We start from the raw sequence: 18619 nt of genomic DNA, 5'->3' as shown, positions 1-18619 counted from the left end.
ATCTATCTATCTATCTATCTATCTATCTACCTGTCTGCCTGTCTATCTGCCAATCTGCCTGCCTGTCTATCTATATCTGTTCTATCTATCTATCTATCTATCTATCTATCTATCTATCTATCTATCTATCTGCCTGTCTGCCTATCTGTCTGCCTGCCTGTCTATCTATCTATCTATCTATCTATCTATCTATCTATCTATCTATTTATCTATCTATCCCTTCTCTCCTATGTATAGATTCCCCTTTTCATTCTTCATTGTTAATATGGTGTTTTTTTACAAAGTCCATAAAGACTAACAACTCAGCTATAGTTATACATACCTATAACCCTAGCACATGGGAACATGAAGCAGGAGGATGATGAGTCCAAGGCTAACCTGGGCTACCTAGTGAGATACTAACTTCAAAATACAGAGATATGAAATGATCACATGTATGTATAGCTTCTGTGAACAAGGCCAAGCCCATGACTCAGGCTTAGACATTCAGTTGTATTCACTCAACACCGTGAATCAAGAAAACTGTGGACCAAGGAAGACCATGGTGGAGAATGGCCATAGTCACCAGCTGCAGCTGTTTGCCAGAGGCAAGAGGAGAAGTAGTTGTTGGCAGTAACTTGTAGAGTCCAGCATCAGGACCTCATGGAACAAGAAGCAATGTCTGTATCTAGTGGTAATGTCAGCAGTAGCCTCCCTGTGCCCACTCTGCATTTTGAGCAGGCATGGTTCCCACATTGTGGAGCCTCCCTGCTGGGTTCTCCAGCCCCCTCAGAGATTTTTCAAACTCCTCAGCATCTTTCTATAGATTCCCTTCCATATTAAAATAATTAAAGTTGTTTTCAGTTGCTCGCTATCAAGTAACTCAATTGAAATAGAGTTCTATAAATTGATAATCAAATGAAAATTGTAAAAAGACATGACAGAAGATGTATAATTTTAGGATTTCATAGATATTTCCTCTACCGTGGAAAAATCTTTCCAGGTGTTACAAATCACTTCCTCCTTCACTTAGCTCTCTACTTGATAGAATGGTTCTTGTTTATTTTTTAGATTATAATATAATTACATAGTTTCTCCCTCCCTTTCTTCTCTCCACACAATCCCATATACCCCTCCTTTCTATCTTTCAAATTCACAGCCTCTTTTTTCACTAATTGTTGCATACATATATGTGTACACACACATGCACAGACACATATTTCTAAATACATAAGTATAACCTGCTCAGTCTGTACAATGTTACTTGTATGCATGTTTTCAGACTGACCATTTGGCATTGGCTAACCAACCAATTGGTGTGCTCTTCCTTGGAGAAGACTATTTCTCCCATGCTCAGCATTCCTTAGCTGCCTGTAGTTCTTTGTGTATGGTTGAAGCCTTATGGTCTTTCTCCCATCCATATTAGTATGTCTATTATTTTTAGCCTTGTTCAGCTTACATTTGGGCAAGTCATATTGGTGAGACTGCATGGGTGTAACTTCTGACGTTACTAGGAGACACAATCTCACTGCAAACTCCCTGGTCCTCTGGCTCTTACAATCTTTCCACCCCCTCTTCTTCAATGTTCCCTGAGCCTTAGATGTGGGTGTTATAATGTAGATGTGACCATTGTGATTGGGTCCCACAACGATGTCTGTTTGTTGGTTATGGTTTTCTGTAATGGTTTCCATCTGTTGCAAAAAGCAGTTTTCTTGATGCAAGGTAAGGACTACACTTAGCTGTGGGTATAAGGACATATATTTAGAATGTGGCTAGGGCCATGCTGATTTAGTAGAGTATGCACGATTTAGAAACCCCTGGCTTCACTAGCCCTGGGTCATGCAGTTCTTAAGGAAAGAAGATGATGAAGTTTTCAGTTTTTCTTTTCTGAGGAACATGCTACACAAGGATGGGGGTCAGAGGAGGCTAAAAGATCCTTTTTGTCCAACTTAGTATCTGGTTTATTGATCACTGACTCTGAAGTCTGTGCTGATTTTCCTTAATGGAGTTCTTCAAGATAAATGTTCCAGCCCTCCAAAATAAGAGTTTCTTACAGGGAAAACCTGCAACCAAAACAATTCAAGGCTGAGGCACTAGCTTAGTGGGCAAACCCACCGCCTACATACAAAAGCTGGTTGTGGTGGCCTAGAGCGGAGACAGTGTCCCAGCTGCTGGTTTCTGGGCATACGGTCAAGATGAGGGGTGTTGTGTGTAGTGAACACACACATAATCTGGTGTGTTTAGTTGCCACATAGTACAGCACCCCTGGTTTCTAGCCTGGCATTTGGAGGTAATGCCTTGAAGACAGACATGAGGACTAAGACTGGTCCTATGGGTGGTGCCAAAGATCCTGGGGATGGGAAGGTCGCTGTCTGCAGTGGATGCAGTCTCGTCCTGGATGAGGAGACCTCCCAGACAGATGGGAGGTGTCAGAATATGCTGTCAAGATATATCTTCAGCTGAGAGTGACCACAGCAACTCAATTCAGACTCACTTAACTTAGGAGAGAGATTTATTGGCTGCCATGGAGAAGTCTGTGGACACATCTGAAAGGTTCCTTTATCACATTCCTTATACCTCTGATTTATCTTTATTAGCTTTCTGCTCTTTATTAAGGGACCTCTGGAGCTTCTAGACTTAGAGCACCTGGGTCAGCCCAGTGTAAAAGAGCCTACCTCTTTACTGAGAGTAACCAAGAGGGTGTCAAGATTCTGATGGTGCTGGTTGGCTCACATGGCTGTTGTTGAACCAATCACTGTACATAGCTATTTCCAATGGCAAGTACAGACCCTTAAGACCAATCTTGGGACCAGAAGTCAAGTTCATCACCATCCCCACTATATGACTTGACGTCAGGAAAGAAAGAGTTGTATGTGCCATAGGCATTCAGAACCGAATCAAGATTCTCTGAGAGGAGAGCTCTGAGTTAAAAAGTAGGTTCCATACTTCCTAGAGAACTGGACTTCCATGTCTTCTATTAAAACCAGAACAGTCTGACCCATCAAGCGTCCCTACACATTGGTGCACAAAAAGTTGACATTGAAGTAGATATTTAGGAGGAAGCAAATATGAAAGATACCCCAGGGGATGTGGGAGCAACCTTACAGGCTGAAGACAGGCAGGGATTTCCCAGAAGAAGACGCCTTCCTGATTCACACAGATGGCAATATGAGAACAAAGCACAGATTCTTTAGATTAAAGCTCAGATGTCACTGTCTTAGAGACCTGTCCTACAGTGACATCTCCTTTCACCATTGCTGTCTCTTTGTCATCTTCCTGTTCACCACATTGCTGATCAGAATCCAATAACCATGACCATAGGATGAAATGTTAGTCATCTTTGCTCGACACTAGGGTGTAGTTGGAATGTGAGAAATGCACTTACTTATCTTGTTTGTAATTAATGTATCTAGCCCCAGGAATAGTGCCTGACATATAGATAAGCAACAGATGCCTATGACTGAAGGAGTCGTTGGAGCTCCTGAATACTACCCTGTAAACTAGGAGAGTCAGAAGTACTTGGAGTTAGTGAGTTCTCTGAATGTTTTTTGTGAACTCCATGATCTTCAGAGACATTTAAAAATAATATTTTCATGGAAGATATGTCTTCTTATAAAACAGAAGAGATCTGAGGTGTGCAGGTTAACTCATGGAAGTCTCTTGGGTCCTGGAATCATCTGTAGTTCTGTGTTCTTTGCTTATCTAAGAGTTTCTCTCTTCCATGAGATACTGTCTCGTTGTGTCTTAGTGAGACATTTGGCACAGACCACTCTGTAGAAAAGAAAGCACAGAGGTCTGTGGCTCCTTTGTTATACTCCCACTGCCAGATTGTAAGCTGCCAAAGGAAGAAGTCCGTTTCATGTTACCTTTGTCCTCGAAGCTCCTAGCACAGGTGTGTAATGTCTTCATATTGAAGGAACCATTGATTGACTTCAAATGAGCAACATGGGACTAAGTTCCCAAATCCTTATGTCTGCTACAGTGACCTAAAACTTGACAACGTGATGCTGGATTCTGAGGGGCACATCAAGATCGCTGACTTTGGCATGTGCAAGGAGAACATCTGGGATGGGGTGACAACCAAGACCTTCTGCGGCACTCCAGACTACATTGCCCCAGAGGTGAGAACACACATCCACCTTCAATGATGTCTCTCCTGCTCCCAGATGGCTGTGAGAGGGCTGGAAAGGGCTGAGGGCCATTCCTGGGAACCTTAGACTAGCCTGGACCCTGCTCTAAGTCATCTCTCTGAGTTCACACTTGCAGATTAGCAGACTCTCAGGTTCCAAATATGCCAAGACTTAGGAGAATTTTTACATAAAACTCAAAAGAACGATCCAGCACACATCAGTAAAAACACATCCATCACCAGACTGCTATGGCTTCTAGCCATATGATGCCTCCTAATTATGACATTGAAGTGTTTGTTGACAGAGCGAGAGACAGAAAGAGAACAGATCCTCTGGCTGACATAGCACAGTGGTGCGACACTGTGTTGAGGAGTTGCATTCTAGGAGACCCCAAATTTGTCTTCCTGGGATAAAGGTAGAGGTGAAAGGTGAAGTTTTATCTGAGTAGTCCCTTACACTCAAAGGAAGTGGTCAATCACTAGGTTTTCCCAACGTGACATGACACAATTATTGGTGAGTACATGACACAGAGTCTTGGAGAGAGAGACATCCTAGGATTTCTCTTTCCCTTGGCTAGCTGTTAGTCACTTGATATTTCAAGAACATTCTTGAAGGTTTCCCGTAGAGCTAAAGAAGTAGGCATGATGTTTAAAACCTACATGTTCTGTGCCCAAGCAGCTCCTTTCTAGAAACTTAGGTTGCACACACAGATAAATGCACACACATACAGAGAAGGGTATGCCTTTCAAGCCTGTCCTTCATCCCAGCATTATTTCTTAATATTGAAAAATAACAGAGAACCTCAATATTCATGACTATCAATAAAGGAATGGTTCACTAACACACACCACACTTGGGTAAAGAAGTTAGGTATGACCTTGGAAGCATCAAAGCATGTTTGTGTGAACTCATCTGAATAATGTCCCTCAGTAGGGGTGAGAGCAAGAGACTGTGGTTTACATACAGTAGAAAATGTCACTAGTCACTAATTCAAGAGAGTAAGTTAAATATATATGAAAATATGGACATGTTTTCAAAACATATTGGTAAAAGAAAAAATCAAATCAAATCAAACGAGGCATGATTACACCCACCTGCCATCTAAGCATGCAGGAGGCTGAGACAGGAGGAACTTAAGTTGGAAGCCAGGTTGAACTACATAGTGAAACTGTTCCACAAGTGAAAGAATAAAAATAAGACGAAACATGCAAATAAGGAATAACAAATATGACAGTGCTGTTTATAGACAGTGACAGCAGCACACAGAGCGCTGCTGTGTGTTTTCTCCGAGTACGCGAATGCTCATGCAAAGGTGCAGAAAATCTGCCTGGGCGATGACACATTGACTGCAGATGCTGCAGAGGGTAAGGATGCTTACTGCAGATGCTGCAGAGGGTAAGGATGCCTCAGTCTAGCTGGGTGTCATTGACGCTTGCTGCAAGGTAAGTGTATTTGCATATCCCTGTGCTGTACACCCCTCAGGTTGGTTATCATTTGACTAATTCTTTGTAGTATCCCACATACTCTGACACAGTTCCTGGGTGTGTCTGTCATTCAGTGAGTCCTAGTTCCCAACTCTAGCTATACCTAAGAGTCATGAAGGAGCTTTAAAATTTCTAGGATGCCCAAATGCCACCCTTTATCCATTGAATCAGAAATCCCTGTAGGGTCATGGTCTCCAACCAGTCCCAGCTGGTTACGGGGCTGCTGAGGATATTGTGCCCTGAGCTGCTGACTGTATCCTCCTCCAGCTCACTGTTGGGTGACTCTGTCCTTGGTCAGGTTTTGTTATTAACTAACCACATCACCCCTGGCAGCTTCTCTTACCTTCCCGGCTCTATTTTCCTTGGTAAAAGGATTAACTTCTTGGACTGTCAGGAGGAGCAAATAAGACACCAAGTACCTTAAAGGTGTGAAAACACGTTCACCAAGAAGCTTCTCACAGAGGCTGTGTCTTGCAGTCACTTCTGTTCAGAGCACATTTCTTGTTTATTTCTTCTGTTTCGTTATTTGTCTATTTTAAGTTTCCAAATAAAACTATGCATAGGTATAGTGTACGGCATGCTTTGTGCATGCGGAAGGGCTGGATTGAGTTAGTTTGCATGTGTATAGTCCCACGTACTGAAACTTTTTGCTTAAAATCTACACTCAGCAGTTTAAAAAATATTATTAGTGTATATGTATGTGTGCATGTGTATGCCACAACAGATATGTGCGTGGGGATCAGATGACAATTTTGTGGAGCTGGATCTCTCTTTCTGGGATTGCATTCGGGTCACCAGGCTCATACAGCAAGTGCTGTCCCATCAAGCCACCTCACTAGCTTTTAGCCTTTTTTTTCAGGCATGGTTTTGCTGTGTGGCCCTGGCTGGCTTTGAACTCATGGCAATCTTGCTGTCTTAGTAGCTCAGGTGTTAGGATTACAGGTGTGTGCTCCAGCCCCTGGCAGTCATAGTGGTTTTTCAGGAAGGCAATTCATTGTTATTAACTGTCATAGCCACATTGTACTATAGAGCTATGCAACTTGTGACTTTACCCCTGACCATCATCTATGCATTTCCAACTTGGAGACAGAAGCTAGCTAGGGTGAGAGTCAGGCTTCAAGAAGCAGACATTTTCTTTATAGCCAATTTTGCTCCAGTGCCTTTGTTGAGTAAAGCTAGCAATAACTGAATTACAGCGCAATGTGAAGGATGAGGTATGAGAGATGTTCAGTATCTCATTCATCCCCACAGAACCCCAAAGTGTACCTAGTGTATCTGTCTATAGAAGAAGTTTCAGAACTTTCCTCAAGGCCACACTGGCAAATAGCAATCAGGATACAGCATTAGACCATGTGGCCCGCAAACCTCCGCCCTCATTCAGCCTTTGCTCTATCACCATTCTTGCGTTGGACATAGCTGCTTCTTCATTCTATACCCTGAATACTAGATAGTCAGACAGCTATCAAACCTGGCAGCCTTGGGTGCCCTTTGACCCATCAATCCTGTGGAAACCACTGGACCATTGGGCATTTGTAAGACAGATTTGTGTTATGTATCCATCCAGGGGAATCCTCTGCAGAGGTGAAAGCCAATGGTGGGGGCTGGTGGCGTGACTCAGCGGTTAGGAGTGCCCACTGTTTTTCCAGAGGTCCTGAATTTGGTTCCCAGTACCCTTGTGAGGTGGCTCACGTCTGCCTATAGCTTGAGCTCCAAGGGAATTTGAGCTCGCCTCCAGGGCCACTGCACGCATATGCACATATCCATACTCTGATACGTGCACATTCACACATACTTCAAAGTAAAAATAAAATCTTAGAAAGTAGCCAGTGTGTCAGCACACAAACCAGGCGGAAGTGCAGAGTGAAGAGCACATCCCATGGAGTGTCCACCTCTGAAGTAGAACACACACCGTCAACGCAGTCATGGAAGTATCTAGCAGGGGACAGAACCAGTGCTTGTCATGAATTTTCTCTTGACAAAGAATTATGGATGGTTTCTTACAAAATTCTTTTACCATAGCTGTACTTTCTGAATAAAGACAGATACAAAATAATCACAGACACTTTGACATTTTTAAACTTGTATTTTTAATCATGGTTCAAAAAAACCATACTGAGCTGTGGGTGTGAGTCAGTCACCCAGAATTCATGAGGCCCTGGGTTGAATCCCTTAGCTTCACAAACAAAAATCAAATAAACCAAACAGATAAAAAATTAAAAAAAAAAACATGTCAAATTTACCGCGTTAACCATCTTTAAGTATGTGGTTCAGTAGTGTTAAGTATGTCCACATTGTTGTGTAAATGTTTTTATTCTATAGTGAGAAATGAAAATAACTGCTCCTTGCTAAAACACCATACACAGAAGTTCAAAGCATCACACCACACCCAGTGCTTAAAAAGGCAAGGTGGCACACACAGATGTTTGCCCAGCTGTAGGTGCCTTTGTGAAGTGTGTCCTTTATTCCCCAAGCATCATCTATGAGGAAATAGCTCGGGTGTACTCTACCCTTCCTGTCTACTCTCTGAGACCCTGCTCAAATGTGGGACTGTGTCAGCCACTGTAACCTTGCAGGTTAGGACCATACCTGAGACTCTCCACCCCCTGCTAGTACTCCCTTCCTTTAAAGTAAGTGTGAACTCAGTCTCCAGCCACAGGGGCTGCCTGCCACTCTAATGGGATGCCTTCTGTTTTCCAGATCATTGCTTATCAGCCCTATGGAAAGTCTGTGGACTGGTGGGCCTTTGGAGTTCTGCTGTATGAAATGTTGGCTGGCCAGGTAATTGAATTTTAAGTGATCTGTAAGAAAACCGTCCTCCACCTCCAGCCACATGGTCTCTGAAGAAAGTGACAACTCAGTCAGAGCTCATGAATCCGAGTACTTCCCTGGCCTCGGGGTGATTTAAGTTTGCTGAACATCTTCTTCTCATGTAGCCTCCCCTTGAGATGGGAGCGGGGAGGAAGCCCTGCTGGTCAGAGAAAGCTGGGAGGAGGGCCAGGCAGGGGTTCTTCTCCCACCCTGCCCTCTGCTCCACAGGCACCTTTTGAAGGAGAGGATGAGGATGAACTTTTCCAGTCCATCATGGAGCACAATGTGGCATATCCCAAGTCCATGTCCAAGGAAGCTGTGGCCATCTGCAAAGGGGTAAGTTGTTTGGCCCTCAAGGCCAGGACTACCATGCAAAGGGTTCACGTTGTGCCCCAACTAGCAGGCAACAGAGGTTTGACATCACCTCTCATACTGCTGCCGACACCAGAGCCCTGCTATGAAGCTGCTCTCTCCCCCCAAAAAAGAGACCTTTCTTCTCAATTGCACCAAGGTCTGCAGAGGCATCTCTGTACTGGAGTCTTGCTTTTGGCTGGGCACCAGCCCAAAGCCTTACACAAAGAAATACTTATGGAATGAAGGAGGTAGGAAGCACAGAGACTCTACCCAAAAGCTGGAACCATGGGAAGGACGTAGAGTAATTTATCTTGCCCTGCTCTGCTGCGTGTGTGTTTAGTTAACATTAAAATTCTATGACTTTTGTTGTAAGAAAATTTCAGACAGTGTTGATTTTAAGTGATCACCTGGATGACTTAAATTTAGTGTCCCCAAACCTGCATGATCTCCCCCAACTTGTAGTGCACAGGTGTGCAAATACTTATGTACACATACACACACACAGTTGAAAGGACACAGACAGTTACACACCTGCAATTTACAGAAATAATACTTGTGAAGAAAGCCAGACAGGAGTTTACAGGTAAGGACTGTTTATGCTACATCTTGTGTTGGATCCAATCTGTGCTTCCTAGACTGTGTAGACCGAGGCCCCATCCCAGCGATGAAGTCTTCGTGCTAGTGTTCTGAACCCTCAACCCTTCACCCCAATGTGGCTCAGAACGCACTGCCTTTAAATACATTGTCCAAAGGATGCGCTTTCTCAACCACGACAGAAGTGTGAAAGCTGAGTTCTGAGACTGAGGGAATAGGGTGCAAGGATAGAGTTCTTACAAAGGTTTTCCCACCAGCCAAGAATGAGGGCAGGTTCTAAAGGTTAGACTCTGCCTGTGCCAGAGCTCTCCTTATGTGTCTACATATGCCAGGGCTGTAGTCATAGATCTCCGGGATGCTTGCATATTCCTCATGCCCTACCCAGCCCTGCTCTTCTTGACCCCAAGCAGATGCCACTATGGTGGCTCTGGCTAAGGAAACTGGCAACAATCAGGCAGCTCAGCATGAGTCTTGGCCCTGATGACATGAGCTGGGCCAACCTCACAGCTTGAAAATACCTTGTAACACTACCTGAACTCCCACTGGGTGAATCACCTGAGCGTTGTGTCTGAGTCATACAAGCTAGGATGCAGACATCTCTAGGGAAGCCACGTGTGAATTAACCTCAGTCTCTAACATCTTCAAGTTAAATTGGTTCCAGATTTTTTTTCTTGGAGGGTGTGAGGCAGAGAGAGAATAAAAACAAGGAACACAGAGGAGACTCAAGGGTTTATCTGGAGCATTGGCAAAGCCCATAGATAAAACAGGCTGCAGACAGAGGCCAGTGAGGCTCCTGGAGACATCCTGTCAGGAGAGGAGTGGGAGGAAGTCAATCACCAAGCCTTTGATTAATGATTCCCAACATCTGAAGGTCTAGGTAGTCCCCATAAACCCTTAGCCTTTCAGCTGCCATGTTGGCCTGCCATTCTTACAAAGCATCAGTTAGTAAGACTGGGAATCACAGTCCCCTTTAGACAGGATGTGCCCTCTCCAGTTTGTAAAAAACAAACTAACGAACAAAAACAAAAGGGCCAGATTCCATTTGGGTTCAAATTCAAGTCCAAAAATATGAGCCACTGTGATCATGGGGAAGCTGTTTGACCTGATTTACGGATTGAGGCCAATAACAGCACTGCACATAGGGTCCTTTGATGATGAAACCAGTTAATACCTATAAATCACTGAGACCAGAGCCTGGGCTCTGCTCCAGAGCCCTAAGGCCATCTCCAATATGACTAATGCTGTCACTGCTCTGTTTGGTGCCAGGCTCCTCATGGCATTTGAGTTTGTGTACCCCTGCGACAGGAGATTTTGAAAAAGGAAGGATTTAGGAGATCAAAAGGCCCCTGTAAATCCTCACCCTCTCGTTTCTTAGGTGTGTGGTTCTGAGTGATTCCCTTGTATCTTTAGACGTCTGCTTCTTCATCTCTAGAAACAGAAGCAAAGTACTCAGTGAACCATTTCCCAAAGCATTAAGTGAGACGGTGGAAGAGGACTCTGGCGGCCTGGCCAGTGTGTAGTAGGTGTCCAGTGCATGCTCATGGACTTCCACTTTCTGAACCCTGCCTGGACAGCTGGGGGGTTCTAAGTGGGTCATGGAGGAGAGAAAATTTTCCAGGTCAGCTGCCTTCAACTTCAGCTCCAGTTAGCACTTTGCCTGGTGGAGTGGTTTTCTATCAATTCAGGATCCATAACCTTCAGGACGAACTGGAGTGACTCCCTTCACTGTTAGTGTTGGGGCACTGTTCTGAGCTGAGTGGGCGGAGTGCTGTGTGGGCTCTCTCTCTTCAAGGCTGGTGCTCCTTCCAAGTAGGGGCGATGTTTAAGCCAAGAGCCAAATGCTTCCTCTTGAGCAGAGGGCCCCAGGAGATGCGTCTGGGAGGTGATCCGAGATGGGAACAGTGATCACATCCAGCTGTCTACACGGCTTGGGGCACAAGAGTGCAGCGTGGGAACCCAGCAGAGACTCCTCCTGCTCTGTGTGCCTACAGTGACACTCCTTTGCTAGCGGTCTCCCTGCCACCAAGGAATCTGAAAACAGACATCTTTCCCACAGATGCCATCTTCTTTTATATGTCTAGCTCAATAAAAACCCCATTTTCCACCATGAAAACAGCAAAATCTTGCTCTGATTTCCATGGCCAGTATGCTGGAAGCAGACAGAAGCCTTGACTGACAAGTTGAAGTGAAAATAAGCAGAGACTGAGCTACAGGGAGCTGAGAGAGCCGTGCTATTCAAAACCTGACCCTGGGGCTGGGGAGGAGGCTCCATGGGCAAAGTACTTGCCGGGCATGAAGGCCTGAGTTCAATCCTCAGAACTCACGTAAAAAAGCCAGGTGTAGTGGCACACATCCGTTATCTCGATAATGGGGAGGTAGAGAGCAGAGGGTTCCTGGGACTCACCAACTAGCTAAGCTTAGCTAAACTGGGGGAGTTCCAGGCAAAAATGAGAGTATCTTAGCCAAACAAGGCGGGGAATGAGTGAAGAAGACATGGGAAGTGGGTCTCTGGGCTCCACATGTACACGCACTCACACACAAATGTACACACACACACACACACACACACACACACACACACACACACACACACACCACAGAGCTCTTCTCTTTGGCTGCGTGACCTTAAGCAGATGACTTTACTTCTCTGGACCAGGTTCCCTATCAAGAAAATAGGGAAGAGCTGCTGAAGCCTCAGAGTGTTGCTGTAAGATGCAAGTCCTAAATAATGGCTGGGTTGCCTTTAGCACAGAGCCAGATACATAATGTGCTCAGTCCACAGAAACATCGTTGGTGTTGGTGGTGTTGTTATCAGGGCTGAGACTGCCTGGACTATTGGTTCTCAACCTGTGGGTCATGGCCCCCTTGCGGTCACCTAAGACCATTGGAAAACCCAGATATGTATATTATTATTCATAACAGTAGCAAAATTGCAGTTATGAAGTAGCAATGAAAATAATTTTATGGTTGGGAATCACCACAACATGAGGAACTGTATTAAGGGGTCACAGCATTAGGAAGGTTGAGAACCACTGCTCCAGACTTTCTTTCTACCCATCTAAACCTTACATAAATTCCAAGGCTCGAGTCAGTTTGCTCGTCCTCCATCAATTTTTCCCAACCAAGCCAGACCACAGATATCTCTGGTAAAACCACATTCAGCGTGTATAAAGTGAGGACACGACCACTCCAAGGTAAGGTTGAGGAGAAGGTTTTTAGTGTAGATGTGAGGGTGAGCATAGCCAGAGGCATGGAGAAGAGCCCAGAGAAGGCAGAGATACATGTACACTGGACATGGCCAGCAGACTAAACCAGGAGTGAGAGGAGAGAGTGGGGGAGAGCGAGAGAGGAAGAGAACGAGTGTGGACAAAGGTGACCAGGAGAGGGGGGCCAAAGACCCCATGGCCCAAATGGCCAGAATCAGAAGCCGGGAGAAGGGAAGCCTGTGAGCTGGAGAAGTTCAGGGTAGTGGGCAGGGTTGAGAAGAGCCACAGGTACTGAGGGAGCCTGGAGGCCAGCTTGTGCTTTGTATGCTAAGAGGCCTCACAGTTAGCCATTTGTCCTTTTGGCCCTGACACAGAGATTTCTCTCTCTCTCCCTCCCCCTTCCTTCCCTTCCCCTCCCTCCCCCTCTCCTCCCCTCTCCCCCCTCTCCCCTCCTCTCTCCTTCTTCCCCTCTCGCTGCCACACTTGATACAGGATCTCCTTGTATCCTTTGATACAAGCTGGCCTTGGGCCCTCCAATCCTCCTGTCTCAGTCTATGAACCGCTGGGATCACAAGCATAACACCATAATGCCTGGCTCCTATTTCTCTTAAAAGCCCAAATGTTGGAGGCAGGCTGAAGTAGGGCTGGCTCCCACCTGTCACTCTGTAAGTCCTTGTTGATGCTTGAGCTCTCTCAATGATATCAGTTGCCACCGTGCCATTTCAAGTGGGAAAAGGAACAGACTCCTGTCGCTGGGTGACTCTGACAGCCTGACAGTGGTGTCACGCCTGTACTAAAGAAGGAGCTGAGAACGTTGAGTTTGTGCTAGTTCTGCTCCCTGGAAAGCATGTGCCTGTGGCTGTGGGGCCTCTTGGACGCAGGAGTCAAGTCAAATGTTCAGAATGAATGGCTGGGTTCCCTCTTCGCCCACAGTCACGCAGTCATGGGCAAAACCAGAGGCACTTGGTATCAGCCAGCTCTGCAGTCCACGCCTTCCCTTGTTTCCATGCCCCATTCTGGGTCATTTCCCTGGTCTCTTTGACTCACTGACTCCCCCAGTCTTTCTCTCATCTGTTCACTTGCTGGCATCTTGAGATCAGAGACCCTGGCATGCGGCTTCAGGTTCATTGCTAAGAGGAAGCCTGGCTGCTTTCATCTCAGAGCGCCTATTCATCCTGTTATTTAACACTGCCTCACAGACACAAAGATGGAGAGTTTTGATAATTAAGTCATTTCAGCGGAACACCAAAGAAACCTCAGCGGAGTGGAGGGTTCCGTGTGATATGGTGAAAATGAGCTGGGCTAGGTTTTGACTATTTCATGAGCTTTCTGAAAGTAATTACTTGAAACGTGGGTCCATTTGACTAACATTTTCCTTTTGTTTTCTTTCTTTCTTCCTTTCTTTTTTCATCTCCTGAGTACTTTACTGAGAAGTGCAAATGGCATCTGAATGAATACATCCTTCCAGTTGGGCAAATGTCAGTGTTTCTTAGGACAGGAGGAAGGGGGTTTGAAGATGTACAAACTGTCCCCATTCGGTGCACCAGTAATCACATAAAACTCACTCTTGAACCCAAACAGAGCCTGTGACATTTTTAATGTGAAGTTCCAGGCCACATTGGAGCTTTGAATTGATTAGCCAGGTGGGATTTTGCTCTGGGAGAGGCATCATTTTCAGGCTTCTCTCTCATAGAGACCTGGCTAAGAAACTGTCCCTGGGATGAAACTCCAACAGTAAAACCGGTTGATATTCTGCATCGTGCTCCCTCTCCTCAGTCATTGGAACAATCGTTTCTCAGCAGCTCCCACTTCCTGGCCTGAAATCTATTCAATGTTTTTTTTCTCTCTCTTTTAGCTAATGACCAAACACCCAGGCAAGCGCCTGGGTTGTGGGCCTGAAGGGGAACGAGACATTAAAGAACATGCGTTTTTCCGGTATATTGACTGGGAGAAACTTGAACGCAAGGAGATTCAGCCACCATATAAACCCAAAGCTGTAAGTAAACTCCCCTCTCTGGCTGCCTGGTCCTCAGGCACAACCTGCTCTTGGTTTTGCGGGTGCATGCTCTCTGAGGTGTGGACATCAGTGCATCCACTTGAATATGTCTGTAGGTGCCTTCCTTCCCGGGTGCTCTGAGTCACTGGACACCCACATGGAGGTTTCTGTTGCAAAGGCAGGCCTCTGTAAATGATGGGAAAGACAATTGATATGGAGGTTTCTGTTGTTGTTGTTGCTGCTGCTTTGATTCAATTACTGTAACTGTTTGAGGTGACACTTTGAGAGGGGGGGTTCTTAGGTGAGCGGAGTCCAGACTTATTTCAGAATTGTGATACAGAATCTAATTTTGCCCTCCTTCCTTCCTCAGTTCAACTGTGTCATTTTCTCTTCAGACTGACATTGAAAAGGTCATGTTGTTTATCTCAGTGGTATTTAAATTGAATTCTGAAACATAGGGTACTACCTCTGGTTTGGTGACTGAGAGCAGTTCACCAGCCAGCCCTTTCCCCAGGTGAAGGAGAAGGAAGCAGAAGTTGAGACTCCTGGCCCACAGATCTCTGGGAGGCTGGGGTATAGACTAGGCTTTCATATGCTTGTACTGTCAGAATAAACACTTCCCATTCCCCTATAGTCCACGGGAGAAATCTGCTACTCCAAAGACCCAGTAGGGTTCTTGCTAGTTTCTGGGGCCGGAGGGTGGGCATTTGCCCCTGTATGAATAAGGACTGTGAGTCCATGGGGTGGATGTTTCTTTGTTAATGTTAAGTGCAGCCCCAACCTGGTGACTTTATTATGTGTTGTGAAACTCCTGAGTAAGGCTGAAAAGCGAGCATAAACATTGTCATTGAAACCTGAAGTTGTAAGGGTCTCCATGAAGAAGGTGATAATGATAGTTATTTCAATGTGATAATTGCTAATTTCTTGAGCATTTATTATGTGCTAGGTGCCATGTTACGCACTTCACATACAGCATCTAATTAAACCCTCACAACCGCCTAGAAGGTGGGGGCTATTGTTCCGGGATGTGGGAGAAGAAACTCACGGAGGCTAAGTGCTCTGACCACAGCCACCTAACTGCTGTGGTATGGGATGAAGGGAGAACCGTGTCCTGGACAGTCTACCTCCACTGGAAGCTTTCTAGAATGTCTAGGGAAAAGGGACAAGACAATCTCCCAGGTGGTTCTCACAACTGCCCTGCCTCTTTGCTGCAGATGTCTGGGACCGCAGCTCTGCAGCACCCCTGCTGAGCCTCTTTTGGAATGCAGCTGGGTGCTGAGAAGCCAGCTCCAGGGGAAGCAGCCAGTTCCATGTCAGGACTTTTCTCCATTGTTGAATATTCTAAATTAACACCTAATCAATCTTCCCTAAATGTCCAGACCCACCCTCTCTAGACCCTCTGGAAACTTGTGGGCTTATATTTGGAATTCCAACATCCTGACTAAACCCCTCCTGAAAGCACACCCATGTGACATTATTTCTGAGTATCATATCATTCACCTTAAAACAATGACACAGACCGGAGCATGGCATTTCTAATGGCATCTGACCAGCAGATGCTGTCTCTTGACTATTTTAGAGATGGTAAAAGCAGTCAAGTGCTCTCTGACCTACTTATTTTTCATCCTCTGTAGCGTAGCAAGATGATGGTCTCTGCATTGGAGGATCATTATGATACACAAAAGCACTTGGGATAAGCCTGGTACATGACAGGTTCTCAAGGAGAGTTGATTATAGTGGTCAGTGATGTCAAGGAGTAGTTAGTATCTTGGGTTTAGGATCTTTGCAGGGTAAGTTAATGGTACTATTCCTTAAAGGTAGCTTCTGTGCTCAGTCCTGGGGTGAAGATGGGACCACATGTCCGTGGCAGTACAGCTGCCTTTTCTGAACCCTATGCAGATAAATCCAAAGGTGACTTGGAAGGAATGAGCAGACTCTTTGTTCAGGAAACTGGTGATTCAGGGGAAAGGCAGCGACGTGTGTGTGTGTGTGTGTGTGTGTGTGTGTGTGTGTGTGTGTGTGTGTTATGTGTACAAGTGTGTGTGCATATTTGTGTACAAAAGGTATGCATGTTCATGTGGAGGTCTGCAGCTGGCTACTGGACTCTTCTTTGATTGCTTCTCACATTATTCACTGTGGTAAGGTCTCCCAGTTAAAACCAGATCACTCATAGACCTGGTCTGGCTAGCCAGGTTGCTGTGAGGACCTTGTCTTAGCCTCCTGAGATCTGGAATTACAGGTGGACTGCCACACACACCCAGCATTTGTATGACTTCAGGAGAACCATGTCCATTACTACTGAACCCAATGAACGTGTCAGAGCTGCAGACCAGTGGTTTTCAAATGATGGTCCCTGGGCCAGCACTGACAGCATTGATCGGAACCATGTTCAAACTAAATGGCTAGGACCCAACCCTAGACACCCTGAATCAGGAAGTCCGGTAGCAGAGTTTGATGCTGTGGGTCCAGGAAGCCCTGCAGGGACTCTGAGGTGTGCGATAGGCTAAGTATCACTCAGGCAGGGAAGAGGAAGGTGGCAGAGAGAACAGCTAGTTAGAAGAGAGACTGGCTCTCTGCCATTTGGGGATGGGGTGGTGACTTCTGGCATACATCACAGACGCAGTTTCAGGCACGTCAAAGAAAGAAGGAAGGCTATGGTGTACAGTAGAAGGATGGAAGGCCAAGGGAAAGAGCTGAGGCTCAGCAAGGCCCAGGCTTCACGCTCCCATTAGAAGCTGGGGACCAGGACTTCTTAGCTGAAATCTCACAATTTCCTCATAATTGACAACAAATGTTTAAACATTAAACAGAGTTCAGGGCAAATAAAAACACATCCATGGCCCACATGTGGCCCGTGGACTGCCAGTTCGTAACCTCTGTGAGTGTTGATAGGTCAAGTCAGGGTGACATTTAGCTGGTTCTTATTAGTACTATTTGTGAGCAGTTAAGAGTTCATTCTGACTGGGATGGTATGTGTGACTATTTCTGCTAATGGTCACAGCCTGGAGAGATAGCTCATGTGGTAAAATGCTTGCCACATAACCATGAAGACCTAAGTTCCATCCTCAGATCACACACACACACACACACACACACACACACACACACACAGCATGCATGGGTATGTACATGAACATCTAGTCTGTGTCTGGCTCCCAGACGACAGGAAAAAGTAGCTGTCTTTATCATTAATCATACCAGTACCATCAATTATTAAGTTGTTAATTAACATCAATAATTCTTCTTACATTAATTATGTAATTGAATAATTATGAGTAACAGTCAACAAGAGCCTTCAACTGTTTTACCTTGGTATTATTTCTAACCACACAATATCTTGAGTCCCCTCATGTGGGTTTAATAATGTCTTTCAAAATAGAATAACCAGTCTAGGGCATGTGTTTCCAGATAGTTTATCACCAGCCCTAAAGGGAAAGGGGTCCATCTTAAGCTCCCCAGATAGATTTAGAAAAAAATTTGTTCCACAGTACCTGTGGGGCATTGGTTTGAGGATACAAAAACCCATGGAGACTCAAGTCTCTTATATGAACTAGGCAATATTTAAATGAAACCTATGCATATCCTACTTTAAATCACTTCTAGATTAGTTATTATATATAATAGAAGTAAATGATATATAAATAGTTGTTATTCTTTATCATTCAGAGAGTGTACTAGTTTACTTTCTACAGCTGTGATAAAACACCACGACCAAGGACATTTATAAAAGAGAAGAGTTTATTTGGGCTTATGGTTCCAGAAGGATAAGAGTCCAAAATGGCTGCAAGCAGCTGGCATGGCAACTGGAGCAAAAGTTGAGGGCTCCCATCTTGAACAGCAAACATGAAACAGAGAGAGTGAACTGAGAATGGTACATGACTTTGAAACCTCAAAGAAGGCCCCACCCCCAGCGACACGCCCCCTTCAGCAAGGCCACACCTCCTGAACCTACCCAAACAGTTCCACCAACCAGAGGCCACACATTCAAACCTCTGAGCCTATAGGGCACATTCTCATTCAAACCACCACAGAAAGTGAGTTCTCTGTGTGTCCATGCAGTGATGACTA

The 18619-nt window shown here is 45.3% G+C and overlaps 1 protein-coding gene across 2 annotated transcripts in view; it reads left to right on the top strand.

Annotated features, from left to right (window-relative positions):
- Window positions 1-18619, top strand: part of Prkcb (protein kinase C beta) — a 333907-nt gene that overhangs the window by 289396 nt on the left and 25892 nt on the right. For both annotated transcript variants that reach the window (XM_028867864.1, XM_028867863.2), the window contains exons 13-16: window positions 3962-4100; window positions 8291-8371; window positions 8630-8737; window positions 14411-14551. In XM_028867864.1, coding sequence (XP_028723697.1) covers window positions 3962-4100; window positions 8291-8371; window positions 8630-8737; window positions 14411-14551 — 469 coding nt within the window. The remainder of the gene's footprint in view (window positions 1-3961; window positions 4101-8290; window positions 8372-8629; window positions 8738-14410; window positions 14552-18619) is intronic.

This window comes from Peromyscus leucopus, chromosome 1 (assembly GCF_004664715.2).
Source record: "Peromyscus leucopus breed LL Stock chromosome 1, UCI_PerLeu_2.1, whole genome shotgun sequence".
In the NCBI taxonomy this organism is placed as follows: domain Eukaryota; kingdom Metazoa; phylum Chordata; class Mammalia; order Rodentia; family Cricetidae; genus Peromyscus; species Peromyscus leucopus.
Note: the sequence above shows the minus strand (reverse complement) of the source record. Positions and strands in the feature narration are given on the sequence as shown.